The sequence below is a fragment of the Muscardinus avellanarius genome (genome assembly GCF_963383645.1).
Source record: "Muscardinus avellanarius genome assembly, chromosome: 11".
Lineage (NCBI taxonomy): Eukaryota > Metazoa > Chordata > Mammalia > Rodentia > Gliridae > Muscardinus > Muscardinus avellanarius.
In genome coordinates, this window is record NC_137797.1 from 33,786,174 (window position 1) to 33,806,070 (window position 19,897).

At 38.7% G+C, this 19,897-nt stretch overlaps 1 protein-coding gene across 1 annotated transcript in view; it reads left to right on the forward strand.

The window, feature by feature from the left end:
* The window catches only part of KITLG (KIT ligand), a gene marked incomplete at both ends in the record, with an annotated part of 71,974 nt that overhangs the window by 20,468 nt on the left and 31,609 nt on the right, over positions 1–19,897 (forward strand). The window contains one exon of the mRNA XM_080704822.1: positions 5,873–5,986. Within this exon, the coding sequence (XP_080560948.1) occupies positions 5,873–5,986 (114 nt within the window). The remainder of the gene's footprint in view (positions 1–5,872; positions 5,987–19,897) is intronic.

Genomic DNA, 19,897 nt, shown 5'->3' on the forward strand with positions numbered 1-19,897 from the left:
AAATGTATTATAGTATGGTTTAAGAGATCAAAAATCCAAAATGGGGCTTCCTGGACTAACATCAAGGTGTCCTTGAGGCTGTGTTTCTTTCCAAAGACTCATGGGGAGAACCTGTTTCATCCTTTTTCCAGTTCTAGAAGCCCCTACATTCCTTGACTCCTGCCTGTTTCCCTCTGTTTTCAATGCCAGCAATGATGAATCTGGTCCATCTTAGATTTCTCTGCCCTTTTTCCATCATGGTGCCTTTGACTGGAGCCAGGCAAGTTTCTCCATTTTTCAAGAACCCAGGTAAAAAAAAGATTGAGCCTCTCTCAAATCCAGGGGAGTATCCTCTCAAATCCAGGGGACTATCCTCTTCTCTGCATTCTTAACTTTGTCATCTCTGAAAAGTCCATTTTTGTCACAGAAAGTGATATACTGACAAGTTGCCAGGGCAGGACGTGGGCATCTCTGGAGCCACCACACTGCCTGCTCTTCGTTCTTAGAGTGGGTGGGCCACGTATGATGCATGCCATCAAGAGTGCTGAGCTGAAAGGAGGCTAGAAATAGGTGTGTTGGCTATAAGAATATGTTGCAAGCAATGGCCTGACAGCCTGGGAGAGACGAGAAAACTAAGAAACAAACAAAAGGAAACTAAAATAAAATTTTAAAAACAGTCATTCAAACAAGTATAGTAATTTGGAGCACCTGTCCTTGGAGGAGCATAGTCACAGTGACAGAACCGTGTCCAATGCTCTGCAAGCCCTCCCTCCACGTGATGAACCCAGGTCCTCCAAGGAAAGCAAGGTGTAATATTTCTACCCAGTGTTTAAGAAACTGGGGAAGTGTGTGGGCCACATGTTAGACAGGTTTCTATGAAGACTAGTTAAGACTAAAAATTTTCCTTATAAAGAAGTAAGCCCTGCATTTCTGCCCTCTCCTGCTGACACTGACGAAGGGGGTTTTACCATTGCTTTGGCAGAATTTTCAGAGTTTCTATCTTGGTTGCTCCTCTGTTTGGTAGTGCTAGAATGAATTTTTATATGTTGTGAAAGGGGGGTATTCCTTAATGGTAGCAAAATGTACATACAATAAAATTATGACATGCATTTGTTTATAATGGTTTTAGAACAAAATATTTCAACAAATACTACTTTTTCAGGGATATTTGAGTATTAGGAAGTTAGCATATCTTTAATTTATCCCTGACCAAGTAGATTCCTTTATGATGAGTAAAATCATTACTTTGTAGGTATTTTTATTTCATGGGTACCAAAAAAAATAGTGTCCAGGTGAGGTTATTTTGCAATTATTATAGTAAGTCTGTGTTGCTGTATTTTAGGAAACTATCAAAGGACATACTAAAATATATATATATATCATCATCTGGATAATGTAGAATATTCAGCTGTTCGTAGAATATGGAACAAACTTGTCACCATATGCTTGGTATTTGCAAGATTATTAACATTCCAGAGATATGCCATTAAAGTCCTCACAAATGAACTAACAGATTTTGGGGAGTGCTGGGACAGTATGGGGTAGTTAAAAGGACAGGAACTAGAATTGGCAGGCCTGAGTTTATATCCTGACTTTCCCATTCAGAAGTTACCAAGTCTCTCTGTACTTGAATTCCTTCATCTCTAGAATCCAGATATGTGAAAGTTAAATTTTGTTTGTTATAAATGCACTTTTTATACAAGATGCTTTATACATAATAAAAGTGCAAAAAAATTTTAGCTTTATTCACTGTATTATTCAAAACAAACAAAAATATCCAGTGTCTGCACTCACATTTCATATCCTGCCTTAGAGTAGATGAGCTGTCTACATGTCCATTAGCCAGACACTGGGCCTTGAGAAGTTGGTTTCACCCTTTGTCTACCCTCGAGGACGTGCTAAGGCCTCTCTTCTACCTACATCACCAGTTACTCCCTCCACTGGATCATCCCCAGAGGGACACAGACATCATCCCCAGAGGGACACAGACATCCTGGATTTTCTACTATCATACAAATAAAACTCTCCCTCCCACTTCCTTGTCACTTACCACCCCATTTTGTTTTTACTTAGTTACATGTTTATTTGCTCTCCTTTGAAGAGAATATCTTCAAAAGAGCTATCTATAACCATGATTTCTTGTTACTTTTTTATATACTTTGTGTGTGTGTGTGTGTGTGTGTGTGTGTGTGTGTGTGTGTGTGTTACTAGGAATTGAACCCAGAGGCATTTTGCCTCCAAGCTACACCCCCCAGCCCATTTATTTTATATTCCTTTTTTTAAATTTTTGTGGTACTGGGGATTGAACCCAGGGGTGTTATATCTCTGAGCTATACCCTCAGCCCTATTTATTATTATTATTTTTTAAAATAAGGTCTCACTAAGTTGCAGAGGGCTTCACTAAGTAGCTGAGGCTTTCCGTGAACCTGCAATCCTCTTGTTTCAGCCTCCGAAGTTCTGAGATTGCGAGCGTGTACCACCATGCCTGTATTATTTTTATTTTGAAACAGGGTCTTGCTTGATTGCTGAGCGTGTCATTACTTGCTGAGGCTGTCCTCCAGCCTGTGATGGCCCGTCTGAATCTCCCCAGTGCTTGATTATGGTCGTGCAAACTTCCCCTTCAGCCTTATGTACTTTCTTACACCTACTTTGGACTGGCCTTTTCTCTTGCTTTTCAATAAAAGTGTTCTTGTTAGTGTCACCAGTATCCTCCGTGTTGCTACATGCTGTGGTCAGTTCTTAGTCCTCATCGTAATTGACCATTGACAGCCTTTGACAAAGTTGACTTCTCCTTAACAATTTGTTGTTGTCGTTACCCAGCTTTTTCATAATCCTCCATGTCTCTCTCTCTCTCATTTTGTAATGGGCTCTAGCAGTTCTGCTGCACCTGTGGAGGTTCAAACACTTGAGGGTGCTTTGTTCTTTTTCCGCGCAGAGTCACGCCCTGTGAGCTCATCCACATGTTTTGTTTTTGTTTAAAATCTCATTTATATATCAGAGGTAATCATATTTATGTTTCCAGCCCATACTTCCCTCTTAAGTCCAGGTTCAAATACTCTGACCTGGTACCATCACTGGGACATCTGAAAGACATTTCAAAACATAAATACCCACAACTTCTGATATGCCTCAGAAACCTTCTCTACCTCCAGCCTTCTCCATATGTTAATGACAACACCATCCTTCTAGCTTCTCATGCCCAAATCCTTGGAGTTGTCTTTAACTCTCTCTCTCAAATCATATATATATATATATTTTGGTGGTACTGGGGATGAAACCCTTCTACCTTCAGGCTATACTCCCAGACCTATTTTATGTTTTATTTGGAAACAGGGTCTCTTAAGCCAGCGAGGCTGGCTTTGAACCTGCACGATCCTCCTGTCTCTGCTTCCCAAGTGCGGGGATTATAAGCGTGTGCCACCACGCCTGGCTCAAATCATATTTCACCTGTAAAATATTTCTTTCTCAAAGAGGTACCCACTAACTGCCCTATTAACAGTTTCAAGCTATTTCCATTTAGACTGAGCCTTTAAGTAGAAAAGGGATAAAGGCTAGCTTTGTGGAGTTTTTGTTTTGTTTTGTTTTGTTTTAGATTCAGAGATGCCTGGGGATTTGGTCCTTCCTATAATCTTCCTTGCAACAATCACTCAAGAAATTTATACAGCATACCTATACTCCATCCAAGAGAATCCAGCTGAAGTTTCTAGGGAGCAGAGCAAGAAGCAATATGTCCTTTATTGTTGAGACTGATAGTGGTAGAGAGAACCACTCTGGAAATGAATGGAAGGTCATCATATGCCCTGGAGGGGGAAGGGCTGCTCAGCCTGCAAGAAAGAATCCTGTCAGTGCCACAGGCATCCCCCGGTGCAGTGACTGGCAGGCATGGGAGATGACCTGGAAGTCATGAGACATCTGCTGGTGCCGTACCTGATCTTTCCTTGCTTGTTCTGTGTCCTTCCTTAAAGTTCAGATTAGGCACACCTTGGATGTAGCATGAGTTTAATTCCATACCATCACAATTAAGTAAATATGGCAATTACACATTTTTTCCCCTGTACATATGAAAAGTTATGTTTACACTGTACTATAAAATGTGCAGTAGCATTTAAGCAACATACATGCCTTAATAAAAATGCTTTATTGCTAAATAATGCTGCCAGTTATCTGAGTGAGCTGTTGAAACAGTGGTACCAATAGACTCAATCGGCACAGGGAAGCAATACTATATTATTAGGATAAATTGTCTATGGTAAGATTGCCCTCAATGAAGGATCCCCAAATAGATAATGTGCACATTTGGTCTTCTCTGTGGTCCAAGGAAGATGGTACTATGAGGAGCGTGGCCCCACAGTGTTCAGGGTAACCTTAAATAAAATAGGATGGCTGCTAAAATAGAACACAATGGTAAATGAATAAAGGGTGTTTAATTTTGTTTACCAGCCACTGAATTCACATGTGTAGCATTGTAATATTAGAAATTTTAGCAAATGATATTCATCATTTGGTTCAGTGTAATATTTAGTTAGTGTGCACATATTAATTGAAAATAACTGTTCAGTTCCATTTAACATATGGCCAACTGCATAAATAAGAAAGGTTTCTAGCCATGGGCATCTGGGCTTTTGTGTAGTTTTCAAATGCAATAAATGGTACTCATAAAAGAAATCTCACATGTCTTAAAACGTCTTCACATCTCTGTGCCTTTGCTGGTGCTATTTATTTGTCCTGGGAGGGTCATCCTTCCTTTATCGATGCTTGTAAATTCCTCCTTGTCTTCCATAACCCAGCCAGAATCACATTTTCTCTGTGGCTTTTCCTGGCCTCGCTCTCCTGTCACAGGTTCCCTCCTTAAGGTTAATTGATTAATTGCTTTCTTCTCTTGAGTTCCCACCACATCTGTCACAGGATGCGGGCATTATTTATTTACCCACTTCTGAATTTCAAAGGCATCTTCATCTTTGCTTTCCTAGTGACAGGCATGGTCTCTGTCTCATGATAAATGTTCATTTATGGTTACTGAATTAGAGAATTCGAATATATTTTTACCATGGCTACCGATTTATCCAGCAAATATTTATTAAGGGCTTTCTTATAGGCAAGGTACCATACTGTGTGTTAAAAAGATACTGAAGAAATAAACCAGATACCCAGGTTCTCACAAAAAAAAAAAACCTGTAATATAGTATAACAAGGAAAAAATAAGCCATGCCATACACAAAAGTAATCATAATACATGGTGGAACGTATTTTCACAGAGAAGTATGTATATGTCCATGTTATGGGATTGTTTTTTTTCTAGGGTTCAAAACTATCTTCCTTTTGACTAAGGGAATAAAAAAAAACTGTGATTCCACAGTGATTCTTTTGCTGTCTCAGAAATTAGGTTAAATTTTGAGTTAGGTGTAAAAATACACCTCTCTTCCCCACTGTAGTTTGGTGTGCTTTTATGGCAACTAGGGTAAGGCTCAGCTCAGGGGTTATACTACTACTTGCTAAACAGTCTCCACGTAAAGTAGAAAGAGAAAGTATCTTTAGGTGCCTTAAGGTATGAATTTTATGCATTCCCTGGTTTTTAGAAGTCACCCTAAGTGATAAGTCCTTTACATGTTGCTACAAGTTCATTCCTAATTACCACTAGGAAATTGGCTGTAGCAAGCTTTCCACAAGTGAACAGCAATGCCAATGAAAGAATAATTCAAACAAGATTTTAAATTGTATTTTTTAATTTGGCAAGGATAGCTTGAATGCTTACCATTTAATTGTACTTAAGTCAATAGCTTTCTAAAAAAATATAGCAGACTTGCCTTTTCCACATCAAGACATAAGATAGTTGTCTGATCCCAGGTTTTAGTTGATGGTCACCAAAATAATTTTTTTTTCTGTTCTGATTTAGACTTGGATTATCACTTGCATTTATCTTCAACTGCTCCTATTTAATCCTCTCGTCAAAACTAAAGGGATCTGCGGGAATCCTGTGACTGATAATGTAAAAGACATCACAAAATTGGTAAGTAAGGCATGTTTTTCATTAGCTGTGAGTCTTGTGCTAGTTGATGAAGACATTTGTTTTTTCTAGCTCCAAATTTCAAACTTTTTCCTAGACAGGGAAAGGAATAATAGAGTTTTCTAAAGGCTTTCTGGAGATCAGATAAGAAGCTCTTTAAGGTCATGAAGGATTTGCTGGTAAAAATTGGCCCATTGTGCAACACTGTGGTAACTTTGCCTCGTTGCTGATCTTGTCCCCTCTGCCACAGGCAATGAAGGACCCATGTGCAGATGCACTGCCCGAACTTGCTTTCCATTATCTGTTGAGTGGGTTCCTCAGCATCTCTGACCCATGCACACATCTTCCTGCTGTCCTCAAACAAGCCTAGGAGTGGGAGATCAGAGATGGCTCTCTTCCCTTTCAGTGGGTTTAAAGACTGTCTCATGTAGACAGGTGTTTGTTCCCTATCTGAATGTGGCTGGAGAATTTACTTATTACCTCACTATTGACCAGGCTCACTTCCCATGCCTCGCCTTGGAAATTTCACCTCAGCAAAAGCCATTTTGCACTGTTGCCCCTTGGCCATTGCCTACTTCCCAGCTCTCTTGTCTTTGTGCCTCCTGCAAGACTCAAACCAGAGGGAACGGAACACATCTGGAATATACTCTCCAAATCTCAGCATCTGGTTGAATTCTACAAACTCATATAGAGAACTGTGTGGTGTGGTGTAAGAAGAAAAACTTAGAAAGTTTGAGAAGCATTTTTGTAAGTTCCTGCTTCAAAACAGCCAGTGAGCCGGACGTGGTGGCACACACTTGTAATCCCCACGCTTGGGAGGCTGAGACAGGAGGATTGCACAGGTTCGAAGCCAGCCTCAGCTACTTAGTGAGGATCTCAGCAACTTAGTGAGACCCTGTTTCCAAATAAAATATAAAATAGGTCTGGGAATATAGCCCGGAGGTAGAAAGCCTCTGGGTTCCACTCTCATAACACCAAAACAAAACAAAACAAAAATAGCCAGTTATGAGGAACTCAATTATTTAATATTGACTAGAGAACTCAGATACTGATTAAATAAGGAAGAAATGAGGCTCATTATATGGAGAAAAGAAAGATATATTTATTGAGATAATACTGTGTGGAAAAGAGGGGCTCTGTTTATCTTCTCACCTTTTGTTATACATTCCTGGCTTATTTGTTTTATTTAGAGTTCATAACAAAACTTAAAAACAGAAATTTAATTCTGTGGTCAAAGTGGCTAGCTTAGCATTAGTGCAGAATTAGAAAAATACACAACACACACACATATACAGACACACATGTATTTAGGCAGATTCCTTAGGACACCCAGAAAACCCAGGTGCACTGTAGGACTGCAAAACAATAAAGTAAATAAAAATCAAAATATTTTTCAATGCAGCAGTTGAGTGTGTATTCACATGCTTTACTTGGACTGCTGAGCAAAGCAGTATAACTTTTGCTGACTGTATACCCAGTGAGGTGTTGTGTATAGGAATTAGGATGAGAGGGTAGAGAGCACTGTTTGAAAACACGGGTCATGGTTCTTTTCCTTAAGTGTCTTATTGGTTTGTGACCCAAGAAGCAATTTGAAAAAGACAATATGCCGGGCGGGCTTGGTGGCGCACGCTTGTAATCCCCGTGCTTGGGAGGCGGAGACAGGAGGATCGTGCAGGTTCAAAGCCAGCCGCGCTGGCTTAAGAGACTCTGTTTCCAAATAAAAAGTGTAAAATAGGTCTGGGAGTGTAGCCTGGAGGTAGAAGGGTTTCCAGGAACCCCAGTACCACCAAAAAGAACAAAGAAAAAAAATAAAAGAAAAATAAAAGAAAAAGACAATACATATTTCTGTTCCAAGTTTTGTGTACATCTGTAGAAGGCATTTACTGAATGTTTGTCTAGCAACTGTAGAAATGAAGGGCTCCACATTGATGAGCATCGCAGTCACTCCTGGTGCTCATTAAACCTGCAGGTGCCTGAGCCCTGCTCCAAGAAGCCAATTCAATACGTCCAGGCAAAAGCTCCAGGCATCTCCATTTTTCATGATTCTATATAAGGAGGTTTAAGGAGCCTTGTTTTAGATGGTTCATTCTGTCAAAGTTTAGAGGCCATAATACATCTTGATCCTAATTTAATATCAGTGCTTATTATAACTAGTTATTTCTAGCGTATATAAATTTACAAGGTTGTTGAGTGAATGTAAAACTCCAAAGTAGGCTTAAAGTAGGTCACTGGGAAAATAGCAAGTCTCAGGGAGCTGGTGTTTTAACAATGGGAACACAGAGTGAGCTGTGGTGACCTGTACTGGTCCTAGGGAGCAAATTCCAGTGAATTTAGGGGGCACCAAAACACAGTTGAAAGGCGATGGTGTGTCTGACCACAGACTGAGCATACTAACATGATAACATTAACACAACAATTTAAAAAATTACACGTAAACTTTGCTATTTTTGAAGTATTTAAGGGATACAACTTAAAAAGCACCATGTCCTGTGAAATGTCAACTTCATATTTTCACATGGAACAAATAGGTGTTACAAGCACCTTCCAAGATTTTCTATTCTTGTCTTTACCCATCTGCTTACTAGCAACTATAAGCTGATATATTAAGAAATTCGTAAGAAGCAATGATAAGATGAGAGAGAAAAGAAGCGCTTAGAAAGGGATATTTTTAATACTGGCAGAAAACTATAATATTTCTCACTCCAAGGGAAAATGTCAAATCAGTAGACAGAAGGGAAAAAAAAAAAAAACACGGGGGGTTCCCTTCTTCCAGCAGTTGACTCAGAAGAAGACAATTAATTTGAAGAATTGCTCTTGTGAGATTAGTGTGTTTTCTTTGGATAGTATTATTGTTTAAATAAGACACTTGAAAACAAATCAAGTTAATAAAAAAAAGAAGTTACAAAATTGCTTGTAAATTGAATAAAGACCCACACAATTCATAGCCTGTATTTTGTAGATGAGGAAATAGAAATGTATTAAACAATCCCAGAGATCAGAGCCTAGAGCATTCATAATCTAGTTTGGAAAACAAGCCTTCTAAATAAAAATTTGATTTCATATCAGTAACATCACAAGAGCAAACAAACAGATAATTAAAAGATTTCATAGTATAACATAGGATCAAAATATGTTAAAGAATAGATTTTGAAATCTGAGTTTAAATCTCATATCTTGACCTTGAATAAGTAACTGTCTTTCTAAATCTCAGTTCTTGCTTCATACTTTGTGGTATAGATTAAATAAGAGAAAGTATGTTTCCTTTTTGTTTGCTTTGTTTTTGTTTTTTATTTTTTCTTTGTTTTTGTTTTTTGTTTGTTTTCTTGGTGCTGAGAATTGAACCCACGAGCATTCTACCTTTAAGCTACACCGCCAGCTTTTATATTTTCCCAGGTCCTTGGATACAGAGTCTTGCTAGGTTGCTAAGAACCTCACTAAGTTGCTGAACTTGGATCCTCTGGTCCCAGCCACCCAAGTACTAGGATTACAGGTGTGCACCAACATGCCTAGCAGGTGTTCGTTTTTTACCAGTTACTATCATATAATCTCTTTGTGCCTCAGTTCTCTTGACAGTTATAATGGAGAGATCAGTAGTATTTCATCTTATAGATTGAATATGAGCATTAAACAAGTTGATAAACTGGGCGTGGTGGCGCACGCTTGTAATCCCAGCATTTGGGAGGCTGAGACAGGAGGATCGTGGTTCGCGGACAGCCTCAGCTACTTAGTGAGGCCCTTTGCAACTCAGTGAGACCTGGTTTCAAAATAAAGAAGAAAAAATAGGGCAGGGGGTGTAGCTCGGAGGTCAAATGCCCCTGGGTTCCATCCCCAGACCCGCAAAAAAAAAAAAAAAAAAAAAACAAGTTGATAAAATAGTGTCTGTAATATAGAAAATATCTTCTAGATCTTTGCTATTTATTGTGGTAGTAACAGTGGTGGTGTTTGTAGGATTATCCTTCCTGGAGTTGGAAGGGAATTTTAGAAATAATCTGAGTAACGTATTTTATAAATAGAGAATCTGAAACTCAAGGGTTTTGACACTCAGCTAGCTCCTGATCCCACTAACAGTGCTATGTCTTAGGAGCAATACCTTTTCAGTTGACCTCTGGAGCCTACCAAGCCCTTTGGCTTTTGTTTATATATTTCAGTTTTCATATAAGACTTGGCTTGAAAGAAGATGCAAGCCTATGGAAAGAATACTTAAAAGTCATCACTTTAAACAAGAGTTGGTAGGATATCACTTGAGAACTGTCCAATCACAGTCTCATGCGATGCTTATTGTAAGGACATGACTGCAGAAATACTGAATCTCAGCTGGTGCATATGGGCTGTAGGGACCTTAATGTTTTCAACTAGCATCCCACAAGATGAAATTTGGAACTTGTAACATTACTCAGGCCATAACGGATTCGATGGTGTGTTATTGTTGTTGTTGTTGTTATTGTTGTTGTTGTTGATATTCTTTAAAGGAAGCTAAGTGTTTCTATACTCATTAATTTTATTAATTGAAGCCAGGCCTGATGTCACACACCTGTGATCCCAGAACTAATGAGTCTGAGACAGGAAAATCACAGGTTCGAGGCCATCCATAACAACTTAGTAAGTCTCTCAGAAACCTAGTGAGACCCTGTTTTCAATAAAAAAAATAAAATAGAGGTAGGCGAGGTGGTACATGCCAGTAATCCTAGTAGGTGGGAGGCTGAGCCAGAAGGATCACAATTTTGAGGATAGTCTCAGCCACTTAGTGAGGCTCTCAGTAACTTAGCAAGACCCTGTTCCAAATAAGAAACAAAATAGGACTGGGATATAGCCTGGAGGTTGAAGGCCCCTGAGTTCCACCCCCAGTACTAAACACACACAAAATAGGTCTGGGGTATCTTCTCAGAAGTAGCATGCTCCTGGGTTTAATTCCAAGCATCACAAAAAAACCCATAAAATTTTATTAATTCAAACAACAATATGAGTAACTGTTGTATTTTATGCATAAAAACACTCACAGCATTTCTCTGCAAAGTAGTGTGGCAAAACATCTTAATGGAACTCAGAAATAGCAGATGTTTGTACACCAGCTGTGCAAGATTACCCGACTGGACAAATTATTGACACTTTCTGGGATTCCATTTTCTGATTTCTAAAATGAGGAACATTGACATGATCAATAGTTCTTCATCTAGGACTGATAAGCCTCATATGGCTGCACACGGGACACTAAATTGGTCCTTCATGTCCTTTGTGTCCACTTCTGAAAAGAAAATGCACAGCTTTTTATCACTTTTCACAGAAGTCTGTGGCCCCAAAATTAGAGGTATTAGTGAACTCTTCTCAGGTTTAAATTATTTTATTCCATGATGAAATTTTTTCAGGCTGTATCTCTTGGAACAATTCAGTAATGACTGGACTAAATGAGGTTGTTTAGAATAAGTAAAATTTGCTTTGTAAGCACAACCTTGGTACATATCATTTTATTTTATTCAGGTACTGGGTATTGAACCCTGGGCCACTGTACCTCTGTGCAATACCCCCTGCCTTTTTTTATTTTGTACTTTGAAACAGGATCTCACTGAGTTGCTGAGGCTGTCCTTGAACCTGCAATCCTCTCATTTCAGCCTCTGAAATACTGGGAATACAGGCATGTACCACTGCACCTGGCTGGTACATTGTATTTGAAGGAAACAAAGTGGGAGGGCATGTTTTTGCCTTATGCCCACAGTAACATCTTTTCTGTGACTATTCCTTTGCATTCATTATTATTATTAGTAGTAGTAGTAGTAGTAGTAGTAGTAGTAGTAATAGTAGTAGTAGTAGTAGTGGTGGTGCTGGGTATTGAACCCAGGAGTGTTCTACCTCCAAATTATACCCCAGCCCAATTTTTTATTCTGAAGGAGGATCTCCCTAGGTTGCTTAGCATCTTGCTACATTCCCGAGGCTGTTCTTGAACCTGCAATCTTTCCATCTCAGCCTCCCAAGTACTGGGATTACAGGTGTGCAGCACTGCACCTGGCTAGTACATTGTATTTGAGGGAAAGAAAGTGAGCTGACAAGATGCTTTTGCCTGGTACCCAAAGCAGTGTCTCCGCTGTGATCAACCCTTTGTATTTGCCCCAGTCTCCTGCCCTTGCATTAGGTGATGGTTTGTGCTGTGCCCACAGACCTTATGTTTGTTTGCTTGGAGTGATTCTCATGTCACAGAAGCACATGATTTATGGCTTTACATTTTTTTTTTAATTTCTTCTTGGACACTTTGTACTGTCCCTAAGGTCCCCACGGTTTTTATTTGAAATCCTTCTGGCATGTTTACTTAGCATAATAGTTCATCTATTTACAGAACATTTTGCTTTGTTTCTAAAATATGTGGCAAGACTTGTTTTAAATGGCAAATGCAGACCTACCTAAGGAAAGAGTCAAGTATCTGGGAAGAGAATGAATCGAACCCTAAAAACGTGTATCCATGGGTTGTTAGAGGGCAGCTTTTAATACTTGCCAGTGTTCGTATAAGGAGGAATCCAAATATTGAAATAGTTCAAATTAGTTTTTCCTATTTGTTTTCCCTGTTCCTTTCATATGCGATGATGTTTTCCTTTCATTTAGGGGGATTTAATTAAATGTGGCTTTTTATTTTAAAATATTGTCTTTAAATATCTGTGAGAAATAATTTGTCTTTTTTAAAAAGTAGTTTGCTATCTCATCACCATATAATAAAGGTGAAATTGTTCTCTTTTCAAGGTCGGTCCACGAGTCAGTAGGATAGAATTGGAACAAAAAAGTTAATTGTTTTTCTCGTCCTTGGTAGGCACTTATTTTAAGTTGGTTATATTAACACATGACCTTGGAGGTAAATATAATGGGAGGTGATAAATATATCCACAGAGAATAAATTTTAACATTTTAAGTAGACAGTTTTGTTTCATTATGATTTTTATTCCATTTTTTGCTTGTTGGTTTGTTTTGTTTTGTGTTGTATTAGAGATTGAGCCCAGAGGTGTTAAACTACTGGGCTATACTCCAGCCTTTTTTATTTTTAATTTTGAAACAAAGTTTCCTAAGTTACCACACACTGGCCTAGATTCTGCAATCTACTGTCTCAGCCTCCTAAGTACTAGGATTATAGGTGTATGCCATAAATGCTACCAGCAATTTATGATTTTTATTCTTCTTCAAGTAATATGGTTTTCACTTTGCATCAAAGTGAAGGTTTTGAGTCTCTGAATCTCCTCATTTCTAGATGGATTCTAAGCTTTTCATCAAATGGAATGTGCCTATCTTCTCTTTAGAAGAAGAGGTATCACAAAATATCACTTGATCTTTGAAGAACAATAGTTTGAATAGTTTTTAAAATTTATTTTTATACTTGCAAGTATTTAGCATTTTAATTTCTGCACCTGCAGCTAGTACAATTTTTTTTATTTAAAACTGACTTGAGGACTTTTAGTATTTAAAGAAAGGACAGAAATATATTACAGATAATATTTATAGCCAGGCATGGTGGTGCACGCTTGTAATCCCGTGCTTGGGAGGTGGAAACAGGAGGATTGCGCAGGTTCGAAGCCAGCCGCGCTGGCTTAAGAGACCCTGTTTCCAAATAAAAAGTATAAAAATAGGTCTGGCAGTGTAGCCCGGAGGTAGAAGGGTCTCCAGGAACTCCAATATCACCAAAATAATAATAATAATAATAATAATAATAATAATAATAATAATAATATATAAAAACTGTCTAGGTGGCTTGCTATCTTACCAAGAATATGAACCTTCTGCCAGGCGTGGTGGCACATGCTTGTAATCCCCGCGCTTGGGAGGCGGAGACAGGAGGATCGTGCTGGTTCGGAGCCAGCCTCGCTGGCTTAAGAGACCCTGTTTCCACACAAAAAAGTTAAAAAAATAGGTCTGGGAGTGTAGCCTGTTGGGAGTGTATCCCGGAGGTAGAAGGGCTTCCAGGAACCCCAGTACCACCAAAAAAAAAAAAAAAAAAAAGAAAGAATATGAACCTTCCAAGAAAAGATTGTTCTTCCTTTATAAGATAAACCACTTACATATCAAGTCTGCTGCCCTGGGGCTTTTGAAAGCCATAGCTATGGTGTGAGTATCTAGGCACCATGAAAAACCCTTTGATAGATTGTCTCCTTTGGTTTTTACAACTCTATGAGACCATTATTTTTATTCCTTGTTAGGAAACTTAATTTCTAGTGATGACTAGTAACTTGACTGTCATCACCCGAGAAACAGAAAGATGAATGGAAGTTTGAACCCATAAATCCCTGTCTTTGGAGCACAAGAACCCAGTTCATATTATAATGCTTTCCCAAATGAAAATTTCACCTAGTTTATATCATTGTAACATACTGCATCTATTCCCTGAATAGTCTTGCTTAGTTACTGTACGCTGACCTCAAACCCGTGATTCTCCTATCTCAGCCTCCCAAGTACTGGGATTATAGGGTGCATCACCATGGTCGGCAAATTATCTCTTTGTAATTAGGAAGTTATCATATTGTAGAAGCTCTATTAATGTTACTTAATCGGAATCATCATTGTAAGTTGTGTATATGTGTCCTAGTCTGTTTCTTATTGCCAATATCACAATGACCCAGACTAGGTAAATTATAAAGAGATTTGTTTTGGCTCATGGTTCTGGTCAAGGTTGAAGGACCACATCTGGTGATGCCTTCTTGTGGCAGAGTCCCAAGGAGGCACAGTGTGTTACCTGGCAAGAGTCAGTTGGAGCAAGACCTAATCAAGCTGGTTTTTATAGCAGATCCACACTTGGGACAATCCATTAACTTATTAATTAAACAAATAGATTAAGAGCCCAAATCACCTTTTAAAGGTCTCACCGGGTCATAGCTCTCAGTGTCTCATAATGCGGATTAAGTTTCAACATGAGCCTTGAAGTGGACAAATCATGTTCAAAACAGCACTAGGAAATAGACAGAAAATGTTTTTATTCTCTTCTGCTTGAAAAGAAATGAGGTATCCTTCACTAAAGAAAGCTGATCTTGAGCCCGGCATGGTGGTGCATGCTTGTAATCCTAGCATTTGAAGGTTGAGACAGGAGGATCACGGTTTGCAGACAGCCTCAGCTACTTACGTCCTTTGCAACTCAGTGAGACCCTGTTTCAAAATAGAGAATAAAAACATAGGGCTGGGAGTGTAGGGAGGTAGAATACCCCTGGGTTTCATCCCCAGTGCCAAAAAGGAAAGAAAGAAAGACAGAAAAAAATCTGATCTAAAAAAGGCTTCTGAAGTTGCCATCTTAATATATTTTAAATCAGTAATTGAGTTATTATTTAAAAAACAAAACCCATCTAGATACCTTTGAAAACCAAAGGTGATCCACCTAGTTATTGAGATATTTAGTTGATCTTAGTGGGAGATAATTCACCAAAAGAAACAAAAAAGCCTTTTCCCCATATTGTTCTGAAGGCTGAGCAGCATTTTAGTCAGCTGCTGTACTCTAGTGAACTGTGATTTTTAGATAGAAGGTTGAGCTTCCTCCCAGCTATACCATGATTCTGCAACTTTGCTGGGACTTAGGAGACTTAAAACCTGACTTTTTTCCTGGAAAGGTTAATATACACTCAATATTTCCTAAATAGTGTCAAGAGAATCATGAGTCACTACTGCATTTTTATTTCTCCCTTCGGTTCGGGAGAGACAACTGAGACTAGGAAGGTCTTGCCACAGATGTCTAGGTGGCTACTGATTTCATAAGATTTAGGACCTCGATGGCATTTAAATCACAAGATCCAAACATTTTAGATCAGTGACATAGTGAGGGAGTTAAGTGTTCTGACTTTGAGTTCTTTTTCCTGAGCCCAAATACCTGCAGGGTGTGGCATGCAGCCAGTCCCAGTTTGGCTTGTAGGCTTTTTCATGGCTGAGTTGACAGCATTTCTGAATATTCTTCTAATTTGCAGATTTTTCTAGTGTCACTAAGTATGATCAGTCCTCAAAACATCCAAAGAAGACAGCCAATGGGGCCCTTTTAGTAAAGTTACCCATAATCAAGAAGCATTCTATAATCTAACATATTACTAACATCCTAGTGCTCAGAATCAAAGTCCATTGAAATAATTTGGCCTTTGGTAAATTTTTCCCTCAATTCAGTTCTTTCTATTTTTTTTTTATATTTTTGCCCTGGGTTTGTTTTAATAGAATATATTTGTTTTCAAAATGGGTGGTCTTACTTACTTAGCTATTTAAGCCTACCAACAGGATACATCCATGAAATCTAGGCCTGGTTCCTGCTTTTCTAGAGACTTCCAGTCTCTGCATAAGCATTTAACACATATTCAGCACTTACCACTAGTCTTCTAACCTTCTGCCTCTCTCTCTATTCTTTCTCCCACAATCAATTCTTCTAGGCTAATGATCCTAAATTTTCTGTATTTCTTCCCTCTTGATCACATTCATGCACCACTGTTTTTAGAACAGAATTAAACTAGACTAAATTTTTAGTACTTATCTAGTTCACACTATTTCACAGACAAGGAGCTGAAGGTCTGCAGAGATGATGCGATGTACTTAGGACTGCATGGCTTTTTGTAGCATTTTGGCAGTAGAACGGTTCCTACTGAACCTTGCTGCCTCCATTTGTCCCTTTAGCCCAGCATTCAGGAAGCCCGTCTCGTATGGCTTTCTTGGTATATTTCTTGTATCTTTAACCATCTAGTCTCCCTAACATATTATGAGCTTTCAATTCTTTGCCTTTGCATATGACTCTTCTGTATTAGAATACTCCACCCATTGCAAAGAATATTCATAGGAACTTGACATTCATATTTATATATCTTGCTTAAGCACTCAGTATTTCACACATTATCTGATCCTTATAGAACTATTAGCTAGATTTTAATTTTCATTTTACACACATGGAGAGTATGTCTAAAGTAGATGATGTAACTTGCCCAAGACCTTTGTGTTGGCAGGTTCCGGGCCAGGATCCATCTGGAGCAGTCTGCTTATCATCGGTTTCTAGAACCTGTGCTATTGACCCCCAAATCAAACTCAGTGTCTCAAAGAAACATCTACTATGTTCCAGGCCAAAGGCTTCCTCTACTCTATAAAACTTCCCACTGTGATCAATATATATCAGAGACACTGAATTTGTTACAAGGGTATTTGTACTTTCTGAATGCTACTCAACATATCAAATGTGCTTAAAAAGTATTATAATTTGTGAGATGACCATAAATGCTACAACTTGATTTTCTGAGTTCTCTTCTCAATGCAGTTGGAAAGGATCCAATAGAAGCCAAGAAAATAGTAAAGGGGAAACCATTTCGTATGCAGAGCACCAACACACAGAGCCAGGGTTTGGCACTCTCCCTCCAGGAGTTATTCCAGAGGCCTATGACCTTGGAGATGCTGGTTAACCTCTCTGAGCCTCCCTGTCCTCATTCGTGAAATAGGCTTAATAAGATGTGTCTCAAGGGGTTGTAATAGAGACTACATGTAAAAACTTATTATAACTTGTAAAGGAGTTTTTGAAAATAGTATTAATTTTTCAGTCCTATTAGAAATGAAAAATCAGTATATCATCTTACTGCAGAAACATATCCCCCAAGGAAAACAGTGTGGAAAGTTCAGTGTTATGGTCAGAGAACTTCTTATAAGCTGTCATTGGTTTCTTTGAGCCAATTTTTTAAATATAATTTACTCATAAATGGAATTAGTCAGCATGTCCCTTATAATTTCTTTGCCCTGTATGTGTATAACTATACATACATACACACATATGCCATCACATACATGTATATACGCATATACATGTGTATATACTCTGCTTCTAAATTTTATTAATACTATGGTAATAGACTATGAGTGTGTGTGTGTGTATATATATATATATATATATATATATATATATTTTTTTTTTTTTTTTTTTGGTGGTACTGGGGATGGAACCCAGGGGCCTTCTACTTCTGGGCTACACTCCCAGACCGATTTAGATTTTATTTGGAAACAGGGTCTCTTAAGCCAGCTGAGGCTCCCAAGCGCCAGGATTACAAACATGCGCCACCATGCCCGGCTTGACTTTATATTTTTAAAGAGTATAAATTATGTTTACAAATAGGCTACATTGTTAAGCATTTTGTGTTTAGAATACCTGCCACTTTTTGCTACTTTTCTCCTTGTGAAGTGGCTTCAATTTACATAATTCATTCATAATTAAATGGAATGTGGTGGCTCGGTCTCATATTCACCCCTGCAAAGGTGTCCGCTGTGGCTTTGTCACCAAGCCTTATATTAAATGATCATTTTGCTTTTTAAAGATGGGGATGGAGACTAAGAAAACAGATTATGGAGGCATAGTGGGAAATTTGAGAAGAAAGTTAAATGTAAAGAACTATAGAGTCAATCCCCCAAATAAATGAAAAACTTGCCCAGATACATTTCCAGCAGGCAGTGAGAATTCTGTTATTTTATTGGGTTTGGCCTTAAGAGAAATACTGGTGGAGACCGACAATATCCAGGACAAGTGTCCAGAGAGCAGATGAAAATGTGAAGTGATGCCGTGAGACAGGGGCGGCTCTGCAGTCAAGGGGACCTGAATTCTAGTCCAGACTTCACATCAGGTGGCCATGTGACCTTGTTCCCTGGCCTTTTTGAGGCTTAGTTTCATCCCTTGTTAAATAGAGGGATCTGAGGATTGGATGTGACAATGCAATTTAATCCCTTAATGTAAGTCCTTAGCGAGCTCAGTACCTGGTACACAGTGAATATGCTGTGTTAGACAATTTTACTATTTCATCATCAAAGTGAAATGAAGAAGCAGAAGTCAGACCACGTGTGTGGGCTCAGGGCTAGCATGAGCAGGAGACAGCACCACTGTAAGGGGAAGGACGCATGCAGTGGGACTGCTTACTACTTAGGCTCTTTTTTTTTTTTACTACTTAGATCTTTTCCTGGATCATTTTCACAAAACCGTCCTCAGATTTCAGGAGCTCTTAAAACCAAGAAGGCGTATATGGTTATGCTATGGAAGGATTGTAGAAGATGACCTAGTCCTGCAAACATGCACATGATCTCAGTTTTCTTCACACAAAAAATGAAGTTTATAGAAAGGATGAAGAGGTTATTTGCTTTTGAAATAATTTTTCTATCTAGTTTTCAATGAGGAACATGGGTTGAATATTTTCAGTGATTTGTTGCCATTCACTTAACTATTAAATGAGCATTTGACATAGGTAATTTGTTTTGTTTTGTCTTGGTGGTACTGGGGTTTCTGGAAGCCCTTCTACCTCCGGGCTATACCCCCAGACCCATTTTATACTTTTTTATTTGGAAACAGGGTCTCTTAAGCCAGCGCGGCTGGCTTTGAACCTACGCGATCCTCCTGTCTCTGCCTCCCAAGCGCGGGAGATTACAAGCGTGCGCCACCAAGCCCGGCTGACATAGGTAATTTGACCTCCATTTTACAATAGAAAAAAATTTTACTCAGAGTTTAGATTGGTTCCAAATTCTCTTGTTCTAAATCTGTTGCTTATTTATTTATGCAGAATGGCTGATGTAAATATGTTACGCATTTTCTTCAAAGAATTTAGGCACAGTTGAGGCTTCTGCCAAGGGCATACAGTTATATTGCAAAACTCAGTCTTTCTAAATTATTTAAGTTATAAAGCATTTGCATGTTACATGTAGCATGAAATTCTACTGACATTTTTCTTGAAGTTTTACTGAATTTTGGGGGGGATCAACACAACAGAACTTCTCCAACTTGAGCCTACATCAGAATCACTAGAGAGCATAAAGTCAGATTCAGGAGGTCTGGTATGGCCCATTGAATTTGCATTTCTAGAAGGTTCCCTGTCGAAGCTGACACATCACTTTGCAGTCCATACTTGGAGAATCAGTAATAGAAAAACATACTTTATTACTAATTCTATGGAGAAACAAGTTATAAAATAGTCCCAGAGG